Source organism: Canis aureus, chromosome 28, assembly GCF_053574225.1.
Source record: "Canis aureus isolate CA01 chromosome 28, VMU_Caureus_v.1.0, whole genome shotgun sequence".
Lineage (NCBI taxonomy): Eukaryota > Metazoa > Chordata > Mammalia > Carnivora > Canidae > Canis > Canis aureus.
This window is the reverse complement of record NC_135638.1, coordinates 12,597,953-12,620,215: the sequence shown is the minus strand read 5'-3', so window position 1 is coordinate 12,620,215 and position 22,263 is coordinate 12,597,953. Positions and strand designations below refer to the sequence as shown.

At 37.7% G+C, this 22,263-nt stretch overlaps 1 protein-coding gene and 1 pseudogene across 19 annotated transcripts in view; one reads left to right on the top strand and one right to left on the bottom strand.

Moving 5' to 3' along the window:
- Nucleotides 1–22,263, top strand: part of LOC144300414 (zinc finger protein 385C-like) — a 453,807-nt gene that overhangs the window by 23,340 nt on the left and 408,204 nt on the right. For 2 of the 19 annotated variants that reach the window (XM_077876420.1, XM_077876419.1), the window contains one exon: nucleotides 16,720–19,230. The exons of the other annotated variants lie outside the window; for them this stretch is intronic. In XM_077876420.1, the coding sequence (XP_077732546.1) occupies nucleotides 16,840–17,556 (717 nt within the window). In that variant the 5' untranslated portion in view covers nucleotides 16,720–16,839 and the 3' untranslated portion in view covers nucleotides 17,557–19,230. Of the gene's footprint in view, nucleotides 1–16,719; nucleotides 19,231–22,263 lie in introns of those variants that run through there. 19 annotated transcript variants of the gene reach the window in all.
- On the bottom strand, nucleotides 9,725–10,145 carry LOC144300183 (large ribosomal subunit protein uL14 pseudogene; annotated as a pseudogene).

The following is a 22,263-nucleotide window of genomic DNA, read 5'->3' as shown; positions in this document are numbered from 1 at the left end:
CCAACAGTGCAATTGCTGGGTCGTAGGGCAGGTCTATTTTTAACTCTTTGAGGAACCTCCACACAGTTTTCCAGAGTGGCTGCACCAGTTCACATTCCCACCAACAGTGCAAGAGGGTTCCCTTTTCTCCACATCCTCTCCAACATTTGTGGTTTCCTGCCTTGTTAATCTTCCCCATTCTCACTGGTGTGAGGTGGGATCTCATTGTGGTTTTGATTTGTTATTTCCCTGATGGCAAGTGATGCAGAGCATTTTCTCATGTGCATGTTGGCCATGTCTGTGTCTTCCTCTGTGAGATTTCTCTTCATGTCTTTTGCCCATTTCATGATTGGATTGTTTGTTTCTTTGCTGTTGAGTTTAATAAGTTCTTTATAGATCTTGGAATCTAGCCCTTTATCTGATAGGTCATTTGCAAATATCTCCTCCCATTCTGTAGGTTGTCTTTTAGTTTTGTTGACTGTATCCTTTGCTGTGCAAAAGCTTCTTATCTTGATGAAGTCCCAATAGTTCATTTTTGCTTTTGTTTTTTTTGCCTTTGTGGATGTATCTTGTAAGAAGTTACTGTGGCTGAATTCAAAAAGGGTGTTGCCTGTGTTCTCCTCTAGGATTTTGATGGAATCTAGTCTCACATTTAGATCTTTCATCCATTTTGAGTTTATCTTTGTGTATGGTGAAAGAGAGGGGTCTAGTTTCATTCTTCTACATGTGGATGTCCAATTTTCCCAGCACCATTTATTGAAGAGACTGTCTTTCTAACAATGGATAGTCTTTCCTCCTTTATCGAATATTAGTTGGCCATAAAATTCAGGGTCCACTTCTGGGTTCTCTATTCTGTTCCATTGATCTATGTGTCTGTTTTTGTGCCAGTACCACACTGTCTTGATGACCACAGCTTTGTAGTACAACCTGAAATCTGGCATTGTGATGCCTACAGATACGGTTTTCTTTTTTAAAATTCCCGTGGCTATTTGGGGTCCTTTCTGATTCCACACAAATCTTAAAATAATTTGTTCTAACTCTCTGAAGAAAGTCCATGGTATTTTGATAGGGATTATATTAAACGTGTAAATTGCCCTGCGTAACATTGACATTTTCACAATATTAATTCTACCAATCCATGAGCATGGAATATTTTTCCATCTCTTTGTGTCTTCCTTAATTTCTTTCAGAAGTGTTCTATAGTTTTAGGGTATAGATCCTTTACCTCTTTGGTGAGGTTTATTCCTAGGTATCTTATGCTTTTGGGTGGAATTGTAAATGGGATTGACTCCTTAATTTCTCTTTCTTCAGTCTCATTGTTAGTGTATAGAAATGCCACTGACTTCTGGGCATTGATTTTGTATCCTGCCACGCTACCAAATTGCTGTATGAGTTCTAGCAACCTGTTCAGGTTTTCTATTTCTTCCTGTTCCAGTTTTGGTAGTTTGTGGCTTTCCAGGAATGCGTCCTTTTCTTCTAGATTGCCTAATTTATTGGTGTATAGCTGTTCATAATATGTTTTTAAAATCGTTTGTATTTCCTTGGTGTTGGTAGTGATCTCTCCTTTCTCATTCATGATTTTATTAATTTGAGTCTTCTCTCTCTTCTTTTTAATAAGGCTGGCTAATGGTTTATCTGTCTTATCAATTCTTTCAAAGAACCAACTCCTGGTTCTGTTGATCTGTTCCACAGTTCTTCTGGTCTCGCTTTCATGGAGTTCTCCTCGAATCTTTATTAACTCTCTTCTTCTGCTGGGTGTAGGATCTATTTGCTGTTTTTTCTCTAGCTCCTTTATGTGTAAGGTTAGCTTTTGTATTTGAGTTCTTTCCAGTTTTTGAATGGATGCTTGTATTGCGATGTATTTCCCCCTCAGGACTGATTTTGCTGCATCCCAAAGATTTTGAACGGTTGTATCTTCATTCTCATTAGTTTCCATGAATCTTTTAAATTCTTCCTTAATTTCCTGGTTGACCCTTTCATCGTTTAGCAGGATGGTCCTTAACCTCCACGTGTTTGAGGTCCTTCCAAACTTCTTGTTGTGATTTAGTTCTAATTTCAAGGCATTATGGTCTGAGAATATGCAGGGGACAATCCCAATCTTTTGGTATCGGTTCAGACCTGATTTGTGACCCAGTATGTGATCCATTCTGGAGAAAGTTCCATGTGCACTTGGAAGAATGTGTATTCAGTTGAGTTTGGATGTAAAGTTCTGTAGATATCTGTGAAATCCATCTGGTCCATTGTATCATTGAAAGCTCTCGTTTCTTTGGAGATGTTGTGCTTAGAAGACCTATCGAGTATAGAAAGAGCTAGATTGAAGTCACCAAGTATAAGTGTATTATTATCTAAGCATTTCTTCACTTTGGTTATTAATTGATTGATATATTTGGCAGCTGCCACATTCGGGGCATATATATTGAGGATTGTTAAGTCCTCTTGTTGGATAGATCCTTTAAGTATGAGATAGTGTCCCTCTTCATCTCTCACTACAGTCTTTGGGGTAAATTTTAGTTCATCTGATATAAGGATGGCTACCCCTGCTTTCTTTTGAGGACCATTCGAATTGTAAATGGTTCTCCAACCTTTTATTTTCAGGCTGTAGGTGTCCTTCTGTCTAAAATGAGTCTCTTGTAGACCGCAAATAGATGGGTCCTGCTTTTTTATCCAGTCTGAAACCCTGCGTCTTTTGATCGGGTCATTAAGCCTGTTCATGTTCAGAGTTACTATTGAAAGGTATGAGTTTAGTGTCATCATGATATCTATTCAGTCCTTGTTTTTGTGGATTGTTCCACTGAACTTCTTCTTAAAGGGAATTTTAAGAGTCCCCCTTAAAATTTCTTGCAGAGCTGGTTTGGAGGTCACATATTCTTTTAGTTGCTGCCTGTCTTGGAAGCTCTTTATCTCTCCTTCCATTTTGAATGAGAGCCTTGCTGGATAAAGTATTCTTGGTTGCATGTTCTTCTCATTTAGGACCCTGAATATATCCTGCCAGCCCTTTCTGGCCTGCCAGGTCTCTGTGGAGAGCTCTGCTGTTACCCTAATACTCCTCCCCATAAAAGTCAGGGATTTCTTGTCTCTTGCTGCTTTAAGGATCTTCTCTTTATCTTTGGAATTTGCAAGCTTCACTATTAGATGTCGAGGTGTTGAACAGTTTTTATTGATTTTGGGGGGGGGGATCTCTTCTATTTCCTGGATCTGAATTCCTGTTTCCCTTCCCAGATTAGGAAAGTTTTCAGTTAGGATTTGTTCAAATACATATTCTGGCCTTCTGTCCCTTTCCGCGCCCTCGGGAACCCCAATTAAAGGTAACCTTTTCTTCCTCAGGCTGTCGTTTATTTCCCTTAATCTATCTTCATGGTCTTTTAATTGTTTGTCTCTTTCTTCCTCAGTTTCCCTCTTTGCCATCAACTTGTCTTCTATGTCACTCACTCGTTCTTCTACCTCGTTAACCCTCGTCGTTAGGACTTCTAGTTTGGATTGCATCTCATTCAATTGATTTTTAATTTCTGCCTGATTAGCTCTAAATTCTGCAGTCATGAAGTCTCTTGAGTCCTTTATGCTTTTTTCTAGAGCCACCAGTAGCTGTATAATAGTGCTTCTGAATTGGCTTTCTGACATTGAATTGTAATCTAGATTTTGTAACTCTGTGGGAGAGAGGACTGTTTCTGATTCTTTCTTTCGATGTGAGGTTTTCCTTCTAGTCATTTTGCTCAGTGCAGAGTGGCCAAAAACAAGTTGTATTGGGAAAAGGAGAAAAAGAAAGAGAAAGAAAGAAAAGAGAAAAAGAAAAAAAGAAGAAAAAAAACAGAAAAAGAGAAAGAAAAAGAAAGGAAAAAAGGGTGGGGGAAGCAAACAAATCAAAAAGCACACACACACACAAAACACGGGGGAGTACCTTCTGATTCTGTATACTTTAAGTCCCTTGACTTCCCCTGCAACTTGTCCGTCTAGCTGGTCTTCTGGGGGAGGGGCCTGTTGTGCTGATTTTCAGGTGTTAGCACTTGGGGGAGCTGCTCTGCCCCCTGCCTGGTGCAGGGCTCAGTGGGGGTTGTTTACCCCGTGAGGCCCCAGGAGGAACAGCCCCAGTGGCCGCCGCCAGCTCTGGAGCCCTGGAGTCAGCCCCCGCAGTAACTCCAGAGCTCTCCGTCTGCAGGGCCTGGAGGCTCCGGGCGGGGCCGCTGATCTGCTCAGCTCGGGGCAGCAGCGTCCTTGCTGTCCTGGGCCCTCCCGGCCTCTGCCTGTTCCGGGGGAGGCCGGGTTCTGGGCTGTGCCCCGGCGGCCTGAGCTCCAGAGCCTGCGCTGTTGGATTCGCGGTCCCGGGCCCCGCACCCCCCTCCGCGGAGCCTCTTCCTCTGCCAGAGCCCCTCCTAGCTGCTCCCGCCCCGCAGCTCCCTCCGCGGACCCGCCCCCGGCCGCCCCCCCCGCCAGCTGCTCCCGCCCCGCAGCCCCCTCCGCAGAGCCTCTTCCTCTGCGGGAGCCCCTCCTGGCTGCTCCTGCCCCGCAGCCCCCTCCGCGGAGCCGCCGCCCGAGCCCCGCCGAGCTGCTCCCGCCCCGCAGCCCCCTCCGCGGAGCCGCCCCCGAGCCCCCCGAGCTGCTCCGGGTCCCGCGGTGCGCTGCAGCCCTTAGGGAGCTCGGCGCACTCTCCCGGGGCGCAGGTGTCTGTCAGTGTCCCCGGGAGCCTGAGGGCATCCCCGCCCTCCTGGGTCCTGCTCCACCTCCCTGGGAGCCCCTTTCTGCCCGGGAAGGTTGGTGCAGCTCCTGCTTCTCCGGGACGGGGCTCTCCTGTCCTGGGGACACTCGCCCCGGCCTCAGCCCGGCTCCTCGCGGGGCCCCTCCCCCTTGGAGGCCTTTTGTTTCTTTCTTTTTCCCCGTCTTCCTACCTTGATAGAAGCGCGAGCTCTTCTCACTGTAGCATTCCAGCTATTCTCTCTTTAAATGTCAGGCCGAATTCATAGATTTTCAGGATGATTTGAAGGTTATCTAGGTAATTTGGTGGGGACAGGTGACTTGGGGACCCTCCTCTTCCGCCATCTAGCCCCTCCTCCCTACTATGAAGAATTTTCTATCATGATTCATTTATTCAAAAATAGGGATTGAGTTCTTCGTGTGATGAGGCAGCATGCTGCACCTAGAGGTGGAAATATAAGTAAAAAAAAGATGCAGACCTCACGCTTGTGGAACTGACTGATTTGTGTGAAAGCCAATTATCAGTTCACAAAATATAATTTTTAATCATAAATATTGGTAAGGGATATGAAGGAAGTCTCATTGTGATATGGGAGTGTGAAGAAAGATTCGTTTTTATAATTAGTGTATAAAAAATTAACATGTATAGTGTTTGAGAAGCTAATTTAAATATGTTTCTTCGAAATAATATAAGTAGTATAACATAAGAATTTAAACTAAATGCTGATCCACATCAGTGAAGTTTGTGATTAAATCTTGTTCTAATATAATTTACTAAAATCTGAATATATGGGTCATAATTTTTCTGGTCTTTAATTCATTTGGATTTTCATGTATTCATTTGAATTTTTATGTGAAGTAAAAATTTTAGCCAATTTAATTAATTCTAAATGATACTTGAAAATACTGCTTTCTGAACTTTACTAGAATCATCTGGTCTACTTAATTGCTACTTTATTTTTGTAGAATTTTATTATCATAGAAGTTATTCCCGTTAGTCTAATAGGGAATTTAGAAAACAACATATAATTTCTTTTAACCCTGAAACAAAGTGTTTTGTGTTACATGCAGGATCCTTGGATCCTTGAAAGACACATCTCTGGGTCTCCTGTCAAATTTGATCTCCTTTGCTGGTTTCTTTTTCTCTAACTGCTACCTAAATTTATTGTTTTCCAAGTCTTCACCTCAGCTCCTTATGATGCAAATGCCTTCTGTGGACCTTGTTCATTCCTGCAGGGTAATTATCATCAGTAATACAGCTCCCGTGTCCTCATCTTTAGAACATGGTGATTTGGTGATTAGACATCTTAGCTGATTTCTCCCCAGACATACTCATGATGAAGAGTTGGGTTTGTAGATAATCTAGGTTTGAATCCTTTTTTCATAATTTACCAATTGTGTGTCTTTTCAAGATATTACTTAAAATCAACTTGTGTTTTGGTATCCTTATCTCTAAAATGGTAGAATAATAGCATATATATCATAGGGTTGTTTTGAGGCTTAAATGAGGTACTATATAAAAGTACCTGAGAAGAAATAAACAGTTCTTCAAATAAAACATAAAAATGGCCAGCAGACAGATGAAAAAATGCTTAACATCATTCATCATCAGGGAAATGCAAATCAAAACTACAATGAGATAGCACTTCCTACCTGTCAGAATAGTCAAAATCACAAAAGAAACAAGAGTTGAGAAGGATGTGGGGAAAAAGGTACCCTTTTGCACTGCTGGTGGGAATGTAGCCAGTGTGGAAAACATTTAGAGATTCTTCAAAACGTTAAAAATAGAACTACCCTATGATCCAGTAATCACACTCTTGGGTATTTACCTCCAAACTACAAAGACCACTATTTCAAAGGGATACATGCACGTCTATATTTATTGCAGCATTCTTTACAATAGCCAAATTATGGAAGCAGCCCAAGTGTCTGTTAATAGATGAATGGATGAAGATGTAGTGTGTGTGTGTGTGTGTATATATGTGTATATATATATAAAATATTTCATTGTGTGTGTATATATATATACACACACACACACACACACACACACAATGAAATATTATTCAGCCATAAAGAAGAATGAAATCTTGCCGTTTGCAATGACATTAATGGAGCTAGAGAGTATCCTGCTAAATGAAATAAGTCAGAGAAAGACAAATACCATATACTTTCACTCATGGAATTTAAGAAATAAAACAAGTGGGCAAAGAGCAAAAAAAAAAAAAAAAAAGACCAAGAAACAGACTCTTAACATAGAGAACAAACTAATGGTTACCAGAGGGGAGGTGGGTGGGGGGAATGGGTGAAATAGGGATTGAGGAAGGCACTTGTCATTATAAACATTGGGTGATATATGGAATTGTTGAATCACTATATATTTTATACCTTAAACTAATATGATACTGTATGTTAATTATGCTGGAATTAAAATGTACAAAAAATGTACCTTGTATAAAAAACAAAGCAAAACTTGAGACACTTATGTAAGTGTTCTATGTGTTTATGAGGGGACTTGCATTTCCAAATTGCAGATGGAGAAATAATTATTATATCACCTTTTTATTTGATTTATTAGATTCCTACATATTCATCCTTTATCTATGTAAGTAACTTTATGTCTGGTTATGGATGCTATTAATTGTTCCACTGAAGGTCAAGGCAGTATTACATTATTTATCATTTAATGTGCCTTTCAGATATTTTAAAACAAGATTGTAAATTTAGTACTTAAATTTAAATCTAAATGCTAATGACAGCATAATAAAAACAAATAAAGACATAGCTAGCCTCAAATATGAGACAGATCTCTTCAGAGAAGAATGTGAATAACTGTGAGCAGAGCTGATTTTGTGGGGCTGCTGCCCACTGGGTTAATAAATGAGAGGTGGAAGCCAGAAATTTAGCTTCTATCAGTAAAGCACATTAGAAGTGGTTTTCAAATACAGAGTTTTCAGATAAAGTATTTAATTGATTGCAAACAGTTTAATGTGTGGCACCCTTTTCATAAGCTATGGCTGAAAAAAAAAGGCCTCCAAATTCATCTTGGGGTTATGCTAATCTCCAGGAGCCCAAAGTATCTTGATTGGGTCTGCCATTTCCCTCAACAAAACTTGGAGTAAACCCATATTCTTTTTTTTTTTAAATTGAAGTATAATTAGCATATAATGTTATATTAGTTTCAGGTGTACAACACATTGATTTAACAATTCTGTACTCTGTGCTTACCACGATAAGTGTTGTCACCATCTAATGGGGTCAGCTACAGGCATTATTAAAAGAGCTAGAAAAAGTAAAGTCACACAGAAAGAGAGTGGGGAAAAGAAGAAAAACATATGCAGTATTAATAATATGCATATTTATAACAAATCTTCCACCTAATGTGAGCCTAGAATATAATTTTAAAGCACATTTAATAACATGTTAAATAAGACAAAAGCATTTATCCTGGATGAAAACAATTTTCTGCAATATCTGATAAAGATTTTGAAGTAAGTATGTTGTGGATATTCAACAAGTGAAATTAATACTTATCTTCTATAGAAACAGAATAAAGAATTATATTCTTGAAAGGTATATCCTAAACACCTCCAACAGTATATGCTACATAGAAAGCACTCATTAAATATTCCATGAGTAAATGAATAAAAAGTATAGAGTAGTGTCACTTACAAATATAAGTTTAAAGATAGGGAAGAAAGTATTAGCAAGTGAAACAGCAGTGTTTATAAAATAGTATGAAGTATTAGAAAACTGAATTTATCAGTATATATGTAAATATCACATTATCAAAATATGGTTTATCCCAATACTTAAGGAAGTTGAACACCACAAAATCTATTATTGCAGTTTATATTTAGTTGATACTGTGGCTGAAAAAAATAGTCCAATTAAGGACTATTGTCCTAGTGCTTGGAAATGTTGCTAATAGATAACTCTCAGCTACTGGTCAATTCAAGAAATGACTGGATGAAGAGTCAGCTTGTCCAAGTTCAAGCCCCTTTTCCTGTACAACTTGAATTCAAATAACTGGTACATCAGGAAGTTTAAGGACATGACCCTCTCCTGCCAATTTAAGAAAAGTCTGGTATACCATCCCATCTTAGCTTTGGAGCCTCTTGTGGTGTTGGATGGTGTTTCCACTGGGATTTCATTATAGTCTAATTTTTCCTTTTGCCCAGTCCTGTTTCCTTCCCTTTTCTTCCATAAATGATCCTAACACTTGATTCTCCATCACCTTTTTTTTTTTTTTTCCATCACCTTTCTACCTCATACTCTGCATCCTGGGAAATCTTGCTAGTGATGGAATAATATTAATATATTAAAGAAAGCTATACAGGGAAAACACTTGAACAATTTAAACATTTATTCAAGATACATCTCTTAGGAAACTAGAATTTGAAGGGTATATTCATGAAGTAATGACCTATATTAAAACTAGAAGCAAATTAAGAAAAAACACAGAGCATTGGAACTCATAAGAAAGTGAAGCACCTTCTGGGGTTCCTGAGTGGTGCAGTCTGTTGAGTGTCTGACTCTCGGTTTCAACTCAGGTCATGATTCCAGGCTTGTGAACTCAGGGTCATGAGCTATAGCCCCGCCAGGCTCCATGCTCAGTAGAGAGTCAGCTTGGGACTCTCTCTCTCCTTCTCCTCCTCCCTCCCATGTTTGAGCTCTTTCTCTCTCTCTCTCTCTCTCTCAAATAAATTTTTAAAAAAGGGAAGCGAGTTTTCTTATATGGAAAATCAACATGCAAAGGCTCAAAAACATTCCTACACCACACTAAAAACTAATAGATAATATACTAAAATATACATTAATGATGGCAGTTAATAGTTTGAATATTTATTGTTTGCCCAGTACTCTTTTTTTTTTTTTTTTTGTAAAAACTATACTATATTTTTAAAAAAGAGTGTAGTGGACACACAATATTGTGTTGGTTTCATATGAACAACATAATGATGCAACAACTCTATACATTATGCTGTGTTCACTACAGTGTAGCTGCCGTCTGTCCCCATACAATGCTGCTACATCACCGACTATATTCCTTTTATTTTTATGTAGTGCTGCCAGCATTAGATGCAATCCTGGGCCACAAGTCTGCACCCTCCTTTGCAGCTGGTCCTGTGATAACAAAACCTTTGATTTCACCATCATTTTTTACTATGACCTCCATGTTATCTTCAAAATTGAGAATTGTGCCATCTTTTCTCTGGCATGACTTTCGTTGTTGAATTACCACTGCTGGATGTACCTTCTTTCTGAGCTCTGGTTTGCCTTTCTTCACTGTGGCCATCACCATGTCACCCATACCTGCAGTAGGAAGTCTGTTCAGCCGTCCCTTGGTCCTCTTCATAGAAATGATATACAGATTTTTAGCTCCTGTGTTGTCAGCACAGTTGATCACGGCTCCTATGGGGAATCCGGGAAATCCAGAATTTCACCCCAGAGGACTCACCACATCATTGCTTTGACATCTTGAACACCAGAAAGGGACAGAAAGCCTGTGCCTTTTATTTTTATGACTTACTCATTTTATAACTGGAAGCCTGTATCTCTTGCTCTTCATCCATTTTGCCCCAGTCCCTACCTCTCTCTCTCCTCAAATAACCATCAGTTTTTTCTCTGTATTTACAGCCTGATTCTGCTTTTTGTTTATTCTTTTTTTTTTTTAGCTTCCTCTTATGAGTGAAATCACATGATATTTGTCTTTCTCAGTCTTATTTCACTTGTTTGCCTGGTATTTTGATAAAGGCTTTATGTATTCCCAAGTAAGATATGAATAAGTATCTAGGAATAATCTTAATAAAAGATGGTAATGTATATATGGAGGAAATTATAGAACAATGTTTTAGGGTAGAAAAGAAAATCTGAAAAATGAGGGCTGAGTCATTTAGGGATTATTAGATTAGTGAAACTTTAACAAGCTAATCTTAGTAGTTCTACATAAGATCTAAGAACCAAGAAGAGCCACAGCATTATTCAAGTTGTTAGAGAAACTTTTCTCATCATATATAAGCTCACTATAAATCTATTATAATAAAGACAGAGCAGTATTAGGATGGAGATAAATAAAAATAGGTGTAACAAAATAGATCTCAGTCTATTAATGTATGGACACCTGATATGTGACAAATAAGGCATTGCACAACAGTGAGAAAGAATACAGTAAATAGTTCTGGGATAATGACCAACCTTACAGAAAAAAATAAATTTAGGTTTTTGTGTTTTTTTTAAGATTTTATTTATTCGAAAGAGAGAGAGAGAGTGCATAAGCAGGAGAAGCAGCAGGCAGAAGGAGAGGGAGAAGCAGGCTCCCTGCTGAGCAGAGTGCCCAATGTGGGGCTCAATCCCAGACCCTTAGGATCATGACCTGAGCCGGAGACAGACGCTTATCTGACTGAGGCGCCCCTCAATTTATATTATAATTATACTATGCACAAGATCAATTCTAGCTAGGTTTAAAAAATTTTAACGGAGAAAAGCAAACTTTTAAAAACTTTTATCAGGAAATACTGATAATCATATTTATGATCTAGTGGTTGACAAGGATAATTTCGAGGAGAAAAAAGCATAATCCATAAAGGAATTGATTGATGCATTGACTTCTTTAAAATTTAAGTCTTCACAGCAAAAGATATACACAACTTCATTTTTTATTATTTCTCAACTTATTTTTAATACTTGATTATATATTTATAGATTTTCAGACATAAAGTATTTTGCAGAATTTTGAACATTTCATAAATAATGTCCTAACTTGGTTTTTCTGTTCATTAATAGTATTTTTAAAATAGTAGATATAGTCTTAGTTCATTCATTTTTAATTTTCATAACCTATTGAGTAGCAAGGATATTCTTCATATATATTGATATAAATTTATATAGCTTACAAGTTTTTCTTTTATGAACAGTGTGGCTATAAATATTGTTGTGATGGGACAGACATTGCATCCAGTTTACTTTAGAGAAAAGGTATGTAGACAGGTGAAGGAAGGAGGCAAAGGAATAGGATCAGGAGAGGACACATGGAGTTTTATACAGAACAATAGACCAAGAAAATCTGAAGCAAATATAGCATAAAGTTACATTTGTAAAGGTTGGGCAAATGGCACAAAGCTGTTTTTCATATTCCATTACATGATTGTTTCATATATAAGAAAGAGCTTCTTGTTTTCTTAATGCTTTCTGCCTTGAGTTCAACCTTAGATGGTATTGATATCGTGAACTCTTTTTGTTCCTTTCTTATGTATATTTGCATAATCTGTTCCTTGTGACATTTCTGAATCATTTTCTTTTAGATGCAGTTTTAAAAACACTGCATAAAAATGAATATTATTTCTTTTTTTTTTTTTTTTTCTAAATTTTTATTTATTTATGATAGTCACAGAGAGAGAAAGAGAGGCAGAGACACAGGCAGAGAGAAGCAGGCTCCATGCACCGGGAGCCCGACGTGGGAATCGATCCAGGGTCTCCCGGATCCGGCCCTGGGCCAAAGGCAGGCGCCAAACCGCTGCGCCACCCAGGGATCCCAAAATGAATATTATTTCTTGATTGAGTCTAACATTCCTTTTACTTTCCAATAAATAGATGGGTTAATCCTACTTATATTTTTCAACAGTGTTAGTAAGATAGAATTTATATACCAGACAATTCACCAACTTAAAGTCACTCATTTAAGGTATACAAATTCAGTGTTTTTTTCATATTCATTCATGGTATATGCAACCATCACCAGACAATCTGCATTAAAATATTTTTGCCCTCCCAAAAAGATATTCTATATCCCTTTATGGTTATCATTTTTTTTTTCCCATGAGTGCCCTTACTGCTAGGTAAACATTGCTCTAATTTCTGTCTCATTAAGAGTTTTCAATTCTGGACATTTCATATATATGGAATCTTACCATATCTGGTCTTTCTGTCTGGGTTCTTTCACTTACTATAATGTTTTTGAGGTTCATCCATATTGCACTGTATATCGTCACTTCATTCCCTTTCATTGCCAGATAATACTCCATTCAATGAACAACATATTTTAGTTATCCACTTATAATTTGATAGACATTTCTATTTCTATTGTTTTTATTTGTTTTTGTTGCTATTTTTAAAGCTGCATAGAATGTTTATGTGCAAGTTTTTGTGTGGTTGTATGTTTTCTTTTGGTTGTATACCTAGGGCTGGAATTACTGGATTATATGGTAACATTTTGTTAAACATATAACGTTCAACATTTTGAGGAACTTCCCAACTGTTTTACAAAGCAGTACTGGAAATATACTGGACCAGTATATTTCTACCAGCAATATATCAATTCCTGTTTCTCCACATTTTTGTTAATATTTGTTATCTCTAGTTCTAGGCATTAAGTAGCTGTAAAGAAGTATTTCCTTTGGGTTTGATTTGAATTTTCTAAGTGATTAATGATGTTAAACATCTTTTCATATGGTAATTACCACTTGTGTCTCTTTGGAGAATTGTTTATTTAAATCCTCTGTCCAATGAGAAAATGCTCTGCATCACTTGCCATCAGGGAAATACAAATCAAAACCACAATGAGATACCACCTCACACCAGTGAGAATGGGGAAAAGTAACAAGGCAGGAAACCACAAATGTTGGAGAGGATGCGGAGAAAAGGGAACCTTCTTATACTGTTGGTGGGAATGTGAAAAGGTGTAGCCACTCTGGAAAACTGTGTGGAGGTTCCTCAAAGAGTTAAAAATAGACCTGCCCTACGACCCAGCAATTGCACTGCCGGGGATTTACCCCAAAGATGCAGATGCAATGAAACACCGGGACACCTGCACCCCGATGTTTCTAGCAGCAATGTCCACAATAGCCAAACTGTGGAAGGAGCCTCGGTGTCCATGGAAAGATGAATGGATAAAGAAGCTGTGGTCTATGTATACAATGGAATATTCCTCAGCCTTTAGAAACGACAAATACCCACCATTTGCTTCGATGTGGATGGAACTGGAGGGTATTATGCTGAGTGAAGTAAGTCAATCGCAGAAGGACAAACATTGTATGTTCTCATTCATTTGGGGAATATAAATAATAGTGAAAGGGAATATAAGGGAAGGGAGAGGAAATGTGTGGGAAATATCAGAAAGGGAGACAGAACATGAAGACTCCTCACTCTGGGAAACGAACTAGGGGATAGTGGAAGGGGAGGAGGGCGGGGGGTGGGGGTGAATGGGTGACGGGCACTGAGGGGGGCACTTGACGGGGTGAGCACTGGGTGTTATTCTGTATGTTGGTAAATTGAACACCAATAAAAAATAAATTTATTAAAAAAAATAAATCCTCTGTCCAGGTTTGAATTGGATTTTTTTTTTATTGAGTTGTAAGCGTTCTTTATATTTTCTGGATACAAGTTCTATATCACATACATGATTTGTAAATATTTTATTTCATTCTTTGGATTGTTTTTTATGTGCTTAGTGTTTTTAAAGCATTAAAGTTTTTATTTTGATGAGGTCCAATTTATCTTTTTTTTTTTGTTGTTATCTGAGCTTTTAGTGTCACTTCTAAGAATGGTTTGGCTAATCCAAGATCACAGGGATTCAAGCCTTGTTCTTCTAAGGATATTCTAATTTTACAGTTTTTACATTATGTAAAATAAAAATTTTAGGAATTTTTATATATTGCATATATTTATAACTGTGTAGGTATAATTGAAGTTTTAATTGAAAAAAATGACTCCCATTGAATTATCTTGGCATTCTTGTTGAAAATCAGTGTCTGAATTTATTTCTGGGCTCTTATGTCTATTTCAGTGATCTAAATGTCCAGCCTTATGACTGTACTACACTGTCTTGATTACTGGAGCTTTGTAGTAAGCCTTGAAATTAGAGTTTTGAGTCCTTCAAATTTGTTCTTATCCATAATATATCTTAATATGTATAACAAATATGATACCACATATTATAATGTATTATACATTATATAATACATATTATTACTGTCACTTATTTTTAAAAAATTTTTTTAATGTATTTTTTTAAGATTTTATTTATTCCTAGAGACACAGAGAGAGAGAGAGGCAGAGACACAGACAGAGGGAGAAGCAGGCTCCATGCAGGGAGCCCGATGTGGGACTCGATCCCGGATCTCCAGGATCACACCCCGGGCTGCAGGTGGCACTAAACCGCTGAGCCACCAGGGCTGCCCTGCTATCACTTATTAAGTGTAGTCACCACTGTCACCATACAATCTTATTCCAGTATTATTGACCATATTCACTATGCCATACTTTTCATCTTTGTGAATTACTCATTTTATAACTGGAAGTTTATACCTTATCTCTTTATTTATTTCATACATCACTTCACCCACCTTTCCTCTTGCAGCCACCAATTCATATTGTGTATTTGAGTCTGTTTGTTCATTCGTTTTGTTTTAGATTCCACAAATAAGTGAAATCCTATGATACTTGTCTTTGATTTATTTCACTTAGTATGATACCCTCTAGGTCCATCCATGTTGTTGCAAACAGCAAGATTCCATATTTTTATGGCTAATATTTTATTGTGTGTATATACCACATATTTTTTACCCATTTATCTATCAGTGGACACTTAGTTTGCTTCCATATCTTGGCTATTGTAAATAAGGCTGAGGTAAACTTGGGGTGCATATATCTTTTTGAGTTAGTGTTTTCATTTTCTTTGGGTAGATAACCAATGGTGGAATTACTTGATCATGTGGTATTTCTATTTTTAATTGTTTGAGGAACCTCCTGCTGTTTTCTGTAGTGGCTGTACTGATCTATATTTCCATAAATAGTGCATGAGCGTTCCCTTTTTTCCATATTCTCGCCCATATATTTCTTGTGTTTTTGATACTAGCCATTCTGACTAGTGTGAGGTGCTGATCAGTGTTTTGATTTGCATTTCTATAATGATGAGTGATGTTAAACATCTTTTTTATGTGTCTGTTGTCCATCTGAATGTCTTCTTTGGAAAAATGTCTATTCAGGTCCTCTGTCCATTTTTAAATTGGATTGTTTGGTAGTATTATATAAGTTCCTTATATTTTGGATATTAGGTACTTATCATGTACTTAATTTGTAACTTAAAAATATCTTCTCCCATTCATTAAATTGCTTTTTTGTTTTATTGATGGTTTGCTTTGCTGTGAACATTTAAAAGTTTGAAACATTTAAAAGTTTGAAATATTTACCAAGCAATATAAAGAACAATATTACAGATACTTGTGTATTTGTACTACCAATCAGAATAAACATTTGTCAGTATTTTTTCATTTTTAGTCCCAGATTTTTGATAAGAGAAATATAACTTTGTCCCAAAATTATAGTCCTCTTTGGATCTTTCCCATAAGAAAGTAAAGAGGCAAACCATAGCCTGTGGGAACATACTGCTTTCTCTTTCTTTTTTTTTTCTTTCTGTCTTTCTGTCTCTATGTCTGTCCCTTCTCTGTCTCTCTCTACCCCCCATAATTATCTACCTACCTGTGTACCTATCTCTTTGATAGGTACTGTGGAACTGTTATTATGAATTTGATGTTTTATTTTCAAGTGCACCTTTAAAAACATTTTAATATTTGTCACCCATTCATTCACTCATTAAATATATATATTGAATGTCTAGCATACACTGGGCGTTACTCTAATTGGTAGGAAAAAAACAGTAAAAAATATAGGAGAAATTCCTTCTTCCACTCTTAAAGCTTATATTCCAGTAAATATGATTTTAGGAATAATTATTGGTATGTGAATTAAAGCAATTAAGAGAATAAAAGGTGAAGAGGTGTGTATGTGTGTTGATGAGGGTTATTTTTGATAAGTTGGTCAGGGAAGGTTATATATGAGCAGAGATTTGAATGGCATAAATAATGAAAAAAATCAAGAAAATTTAGAGGAAGAGGTCTCAAGCAGACATTTCTCTTGACTTTATAGGATAGCCAACAGTATTTTGAACTACTGATTTTATGCTTATTTCTGCTGAACTGATTTTAAGTTAATAGCTGTATGGTAATGTCCTCTCTATTTCACTCTTCAAGTTCTTGCTACTTCCCTTGGTTGCAGGGAGAGTTACAGAAAATTGAAAAGGACATGTTTGAGTTTTATCACCTTTGCTCCACTTTCCCTAAGGACCAGTGGGAATCTTCCCTGATTTTGCCTTTGACCTGTCAATGATGTTTGCACATGGCTTTAAGAAAAGGGGCAGTTCAGCTTGGGGACACCTCCACCGGGCCAGATGGTGCTCCGTGGTGCCTCCAAAGGCGAAGGGGGAGAATGCTCTTCGCAGGCCCAGCCTCCAGCGCCCCCAGGCCCCTGCTGGCTTCCCTGCCAGGCCTCTGCAGCCCCCCGCTGGACTTCAAGCACTTGCTCGCCCTCCACTCGAATGGTGCCACTGCGCTCAGTCTCACCCCCAACTTCAGCACGATGGACCCGATCCAGAAAGCTGTCATCAGCCACACGTTTGGGGTCCCTTCCCCTCTGAAGAAGAAGCTCTTCATTTCCTGTAACATCTGTCACCTGAGGTTCAACTTCGCAAACCAAGCCGAAGCACATTACAAAGGCCACAAACCCATCAGAAAACTCAAGGCTGTTGAAGCTGCCAAGAGCAAGCAGAGGCCACAAACCCTGGCCTGGGATGGGGTGCTGGTGTCCCCAACCCCGACTCCAGGCAGTGGATCCCCTGGAGAGCCACAGAGCAAAGCAGTTCCTGCAGCCCCACCTCCTGGCCCCCAACTCCAGCCACCGCTGACTCCGGACCCCACACCCAGGGAGCTGGCCCACTCAGACCTCTTGGATCCTGCCTCCTCTTCCTCTTCTTCCTCCTGCCCACCCTGTTCCCCAGAGCCTGGGAGAGAGGCACCAGGGCCTGAGCCAGCAGCAGCTGCTGTGGAAGTGGTGTGAGTGGGGAGGGCAAAGGTGAGAATCACTGAAGGTGGCAGATGGGGTCTCAAGCTAGAGAGGGTTCAAGGCTATTTGGACAAGGTTCTGGAGGCCAAGGAGGCACTCTGTAGCTCTAGATGTGGGGGGCTCCTTCTCACCCGGGGAGAGGGGCTCAGGGGCCGCTTCATACCTGCAGGGCAGAGATGGAGCCTGCCATGGCCACCTGCTCTCGCTGCCCAATACCCCTTTTGGACAAGGTGACCCAGGGAAGTAGAAGACTGTGGAGGAGAAAGGGAGCAGTGTTAAATGGGGGCAAAGCCAAGGTGGGGCTGGGACTGAAAGCTTTTGGGGTTCCTCTGCTCTGACAAGATAGGGTAGGAGAGAGGTAGGTGGGGTGATTTTTCTGGCTGAGCCCAGGTTTAACAGGGGTAATCAACCCCACATAAGCTCTCCTTTCAGCCTGTCATTGATTCCTGGTGAACCTAGGAATGGGTGGGGGGAGCACTAGGTCTCCCTCAGACTCTGGACCCAGCTAACAACAACCCCCTGCCAGGGCTCCCAAACAAAGAGCTTTCCCCTCCAGCTCCTTATCCCAAACTGGTCCCTAACACTAAATCCAGCTTTCCCTCCGCAACCAGCACCCAGCCCCCTCACTGTGAAGCTGAGTGTTGGATCCAGGCTGATATACTTTCAAGACCCATTTTCATGCTGTCAAAGTTAACGTTACAACCTCCATCCCACCCCCAGCGCTGCTCCTTCACCCCACAATATGGCACTTTGCCAGTATCCACCTGTATCATCAACTTTTTTTTTTTTTTATCTTTTCTTTTTTTAGATATTTCCAAGGGAGGACAAGAGGGGGAGGGGAGGGAAACTTTTTGATAACAGTTGTGGTTTTATTGTGTCCAATGCATCAATAAATGTATTCAAGCCCGAAAAAAGGGGTTATTGTTGGAGTTCTTACAGATTATGTAAATTATTTTTAGTTTATAATGCTTAAGAATGTTTCTTGTCAGACATTTTGGCTCTAGTATATGTGGTAATTGGTATTTTTCTTGATTTGGGCTGTATTCCATTCCATTTGTAGATAATCATACTATTTTAATTGGCAGATAGGGTCTGTTGCATAAATGAATTAAAGGTAAAGTTTTAAATTCTTTTTTAATTTTATGGATTTTTTTGAGGATACTAAGAAGGAAATGGGTGGAAAAGTTTTTTCTTTTTTTGATTCTTGTTTGATTTCTCCTTTCTTATAATTTTTTAAAATTCCAGTACACATAGAATGTTATATTAGTTTCAGGTATACAATATAGTGATCCAGCACTTCCATACATTACCTGGTGGTCATCACAAGTGCCCTCCTTAATTTCCATCACCTATTTCATCCCCACTCCTTTCATAACCATCAGTTTGTTCTCTATAGCTAAGAGTCTGTTTCTTGGTTTGTCTCTTTCTTTTTTTTTCCTTATTTTTTTTAAATTCCAAATATTAATGAAATCATATTTGTCTTTCTCTGACTTATTTCACTTAGCATTATACTCTGTAGCTTCAGCCATGTCATTACAGGGTGAAAAAGATTTTGACAGCTCTTATGGAAACTCAAACTATAATATTTTTAGACTTTCTTACATATAAATTTTACCTCAGCACTAATCTATCTTAGCATGGTTGCTGTTAAATATAACTGACACTATCACATAATTTAAGATATTAATGTGGTGAAACCATATTTTACTTTTCTGTTTTTATCCACAATATTTGTCTTATGGATTAAAATTTATATGGTTTATTTAGATTATTATTTAGGCAATATCTTTGATACCTTTAATATTAAGTCATTATCATTTATATGTTACATATGCATTATTGTATGTTAAAACTTTACACATAATTAAAATTGCTATTAATAGCTTTTTGCCTTCATTTGGGTTTTATTTTTAAAAGCCAAAGGCAGATGCTCAAACACTGAGGCACCCAGGTGTCCCCAAATCACTTGCTCTTTTAACTGCTAAGATTTTTAACATGTTTGTGGTAATCAAAATTTTATAGTGGCTCCCATGACTTTTCCCCTTTGGTGTTATTTCTATGATTATGTTACCATATATATGGCAGAAGGGAAATGCACTCTCTAAAAGCTGAGAGCCTCTCCAAGTTGACAGGCACCAAGGAAATGGGTACTCCAGTCCTGCAGCCACACATAACAAGATTCTGCCAACAACCTAAGTGAGCCTGGAAGTGGATTTTCCCCAGAGTTTCTAGATAGAGCCAGCCAGCTGGCACCTTGATTTTGGCCTCTGAGGCCTTAATTGGCCTCTGAGACCCTAAGGTCAAACTTCTGATCTTTACAACAGTGAAATAATAAATGGTTTTTAAAGTGCTATGTTTGTGGTAATTTGTTATGCAGCAATAGAAAACTAATATGATATTAAAACATTAAAAACCATAAGAATATTATTTTTAACTAATGAAAATGCTCTAAATGATTTAATGTCTTTTTAAATATCTATTTTAGTTTTACATCATAGGCAGTAAAAGTGCTTTTTTTTTTTTTTTTTAAAGACCCTCTGTAAAGGGCTTTGGATATACAAGGAGACATATGAGGCAGTTTCTGTAAACTTGAGTTCTTAAACCATATTTCTAGGCTTAGGTCCCATACAAATATATCTGATAATATAGTGAACCTTGACAATTAAGTCACTCTCTTGGAGGAAATAAATTTTTCCCACTGTGAAAAATTAAATTTTATAGAACAGCATGAACTGTTTAGTACAGTTTCCTCTCCTTTAATACATTTTTAATGTTTTGAAAGAGTTTGACTCATTATACATGTGGGATCAGTTTACCACTGGCTTAATATAAATCAGAGTTGTAAATAACTTACAGTCTTATACCTAAAGAGTTCTGAAATTCTTTATACTTTTCAACTTTCAACTTTATTTTTAAAAGTCTGAAAATGCTATTCCAATAAAACTTACTAAAATGATGTCAAGATAGATGTCTTTTCCGCATGTTAAATATATATGTGCATATATTATATGTGCATATAATCTATATATGTATCATGCATATGTGTATATAATCTGTTATAGACTTTAAAGTACGCTTGATCCTTGAACAACATGGGAGCTAGGGGTATTGATGCCCTACAGAGTTGAAATCTGCATATAACTTTTGGATCTCCCCAAACATAACTACTAATAGCCTATTGTTGACTAGAAGCCTTATTGATAACATAAACATACTATTTGTATGCTGTATGTATTATATATTATATTCTTAAACTAGAGAAAATAAAATGTTAGTATGAAAATTATAAGGGAAATAAAATCTACAGTACTGTACTGTAAAAAATCCACATACAGGTGGACTCACACAGCTCAAACCCATGTTGTTCAGGGTCAATGTAATCCCAACATCATGGGCATCTTTGGCCTTGGCTAACACTTATGACATATTAATAATTTATATTATTCATAACTTTTTCCATTGAATGTCAAGTAAGTACCATGACCTGTGCTGTGATTTTATGTGCATACTTCATGACTGTGGTCTGTACCTTACAGGAGTTACATAGAAACAGATAAGAAATATAAAATGTGATAAATTTTGTAAGAAATATGGCAGTGTTATAAAGAATGTTGATCCACTGCATTTAGGAATAAATAGTAGTAGAGGGAATACTAAAGGGATTTTATTTTTATTGTATTTGTTTAAATGCCTCAGGCATTACTTTCGTGAATTCCATCTTTATTATAAACAACAAGTTTAATTTTTAATTCTCTCCAGTAAGAACTAAAACAAGTTCATTACTCTTCATTTATCTTTCTTTGTTTTGTGATTTTTAAAATAGTGCAACTAAAAGCCCTCAATTTACAGTATTGTAGAAGTATTAAGGATTTAATTTTTCCAATATGTCAGTTATACCTTTATTATCACGAGCCAGGAAGTGTCAAGAATTTTATGTATATTTTTTTATCTCAATAGGAGATTTGTAATAACGAACTGTTTGATATGTGTTAGTGTGGTCTTTTAACCTTTGATATTTGATTACATGACTTACGCCATAAAAAATTTTATGATCACCAAAGGCTATACCAGAAGAACAAATGACATATGATTAAAGTTAAATATACAGAAAAACTTTGATATTTCAGTAAATATGGTTAATTAGAAAAGTTACTTTGTCTTAGGATAATCTCTGGGAATTAAATAATTGTGTAGAGTGAAGGACAGGGTTAGAATCAAAAGATCAAAGTGAATCCCGACTCTGACATAACCTAACTTCTTCATATTTATTTGTTTTGTTGTTGTTTTTTAAAGATTTTATTTATTCATGAGAGACACAGAGTGAGGCAGAGACATAGGCATAGGGAGAAGCAGACTCCCTGTGAGGAGCCTGATGCGGGACTTGATCCCAGGACTCTGAAATCACTCCTTGACCCAAAGGCAGACACTCAACCACTGAGCCACCCAGGTGCCCCATATTTATTTGTTTATCTATATACTTTTACCTTGGATAAGATACTTGAATTCTCTTGGAACTCTCTCTGTTCAGGTAGCAATGATGACATCCCTTTGTCAGGGCTATTAGGCGATTCATTATTAATATCATGTGGAGATTTCATTTTATGCTGTAAGATATACCAAAGTAGCAGATATAATAATATGGTTATTTATAATAATGATACCAAATAAAAATAGGTGATTGCTATGCTTAAGTGCAAAGAC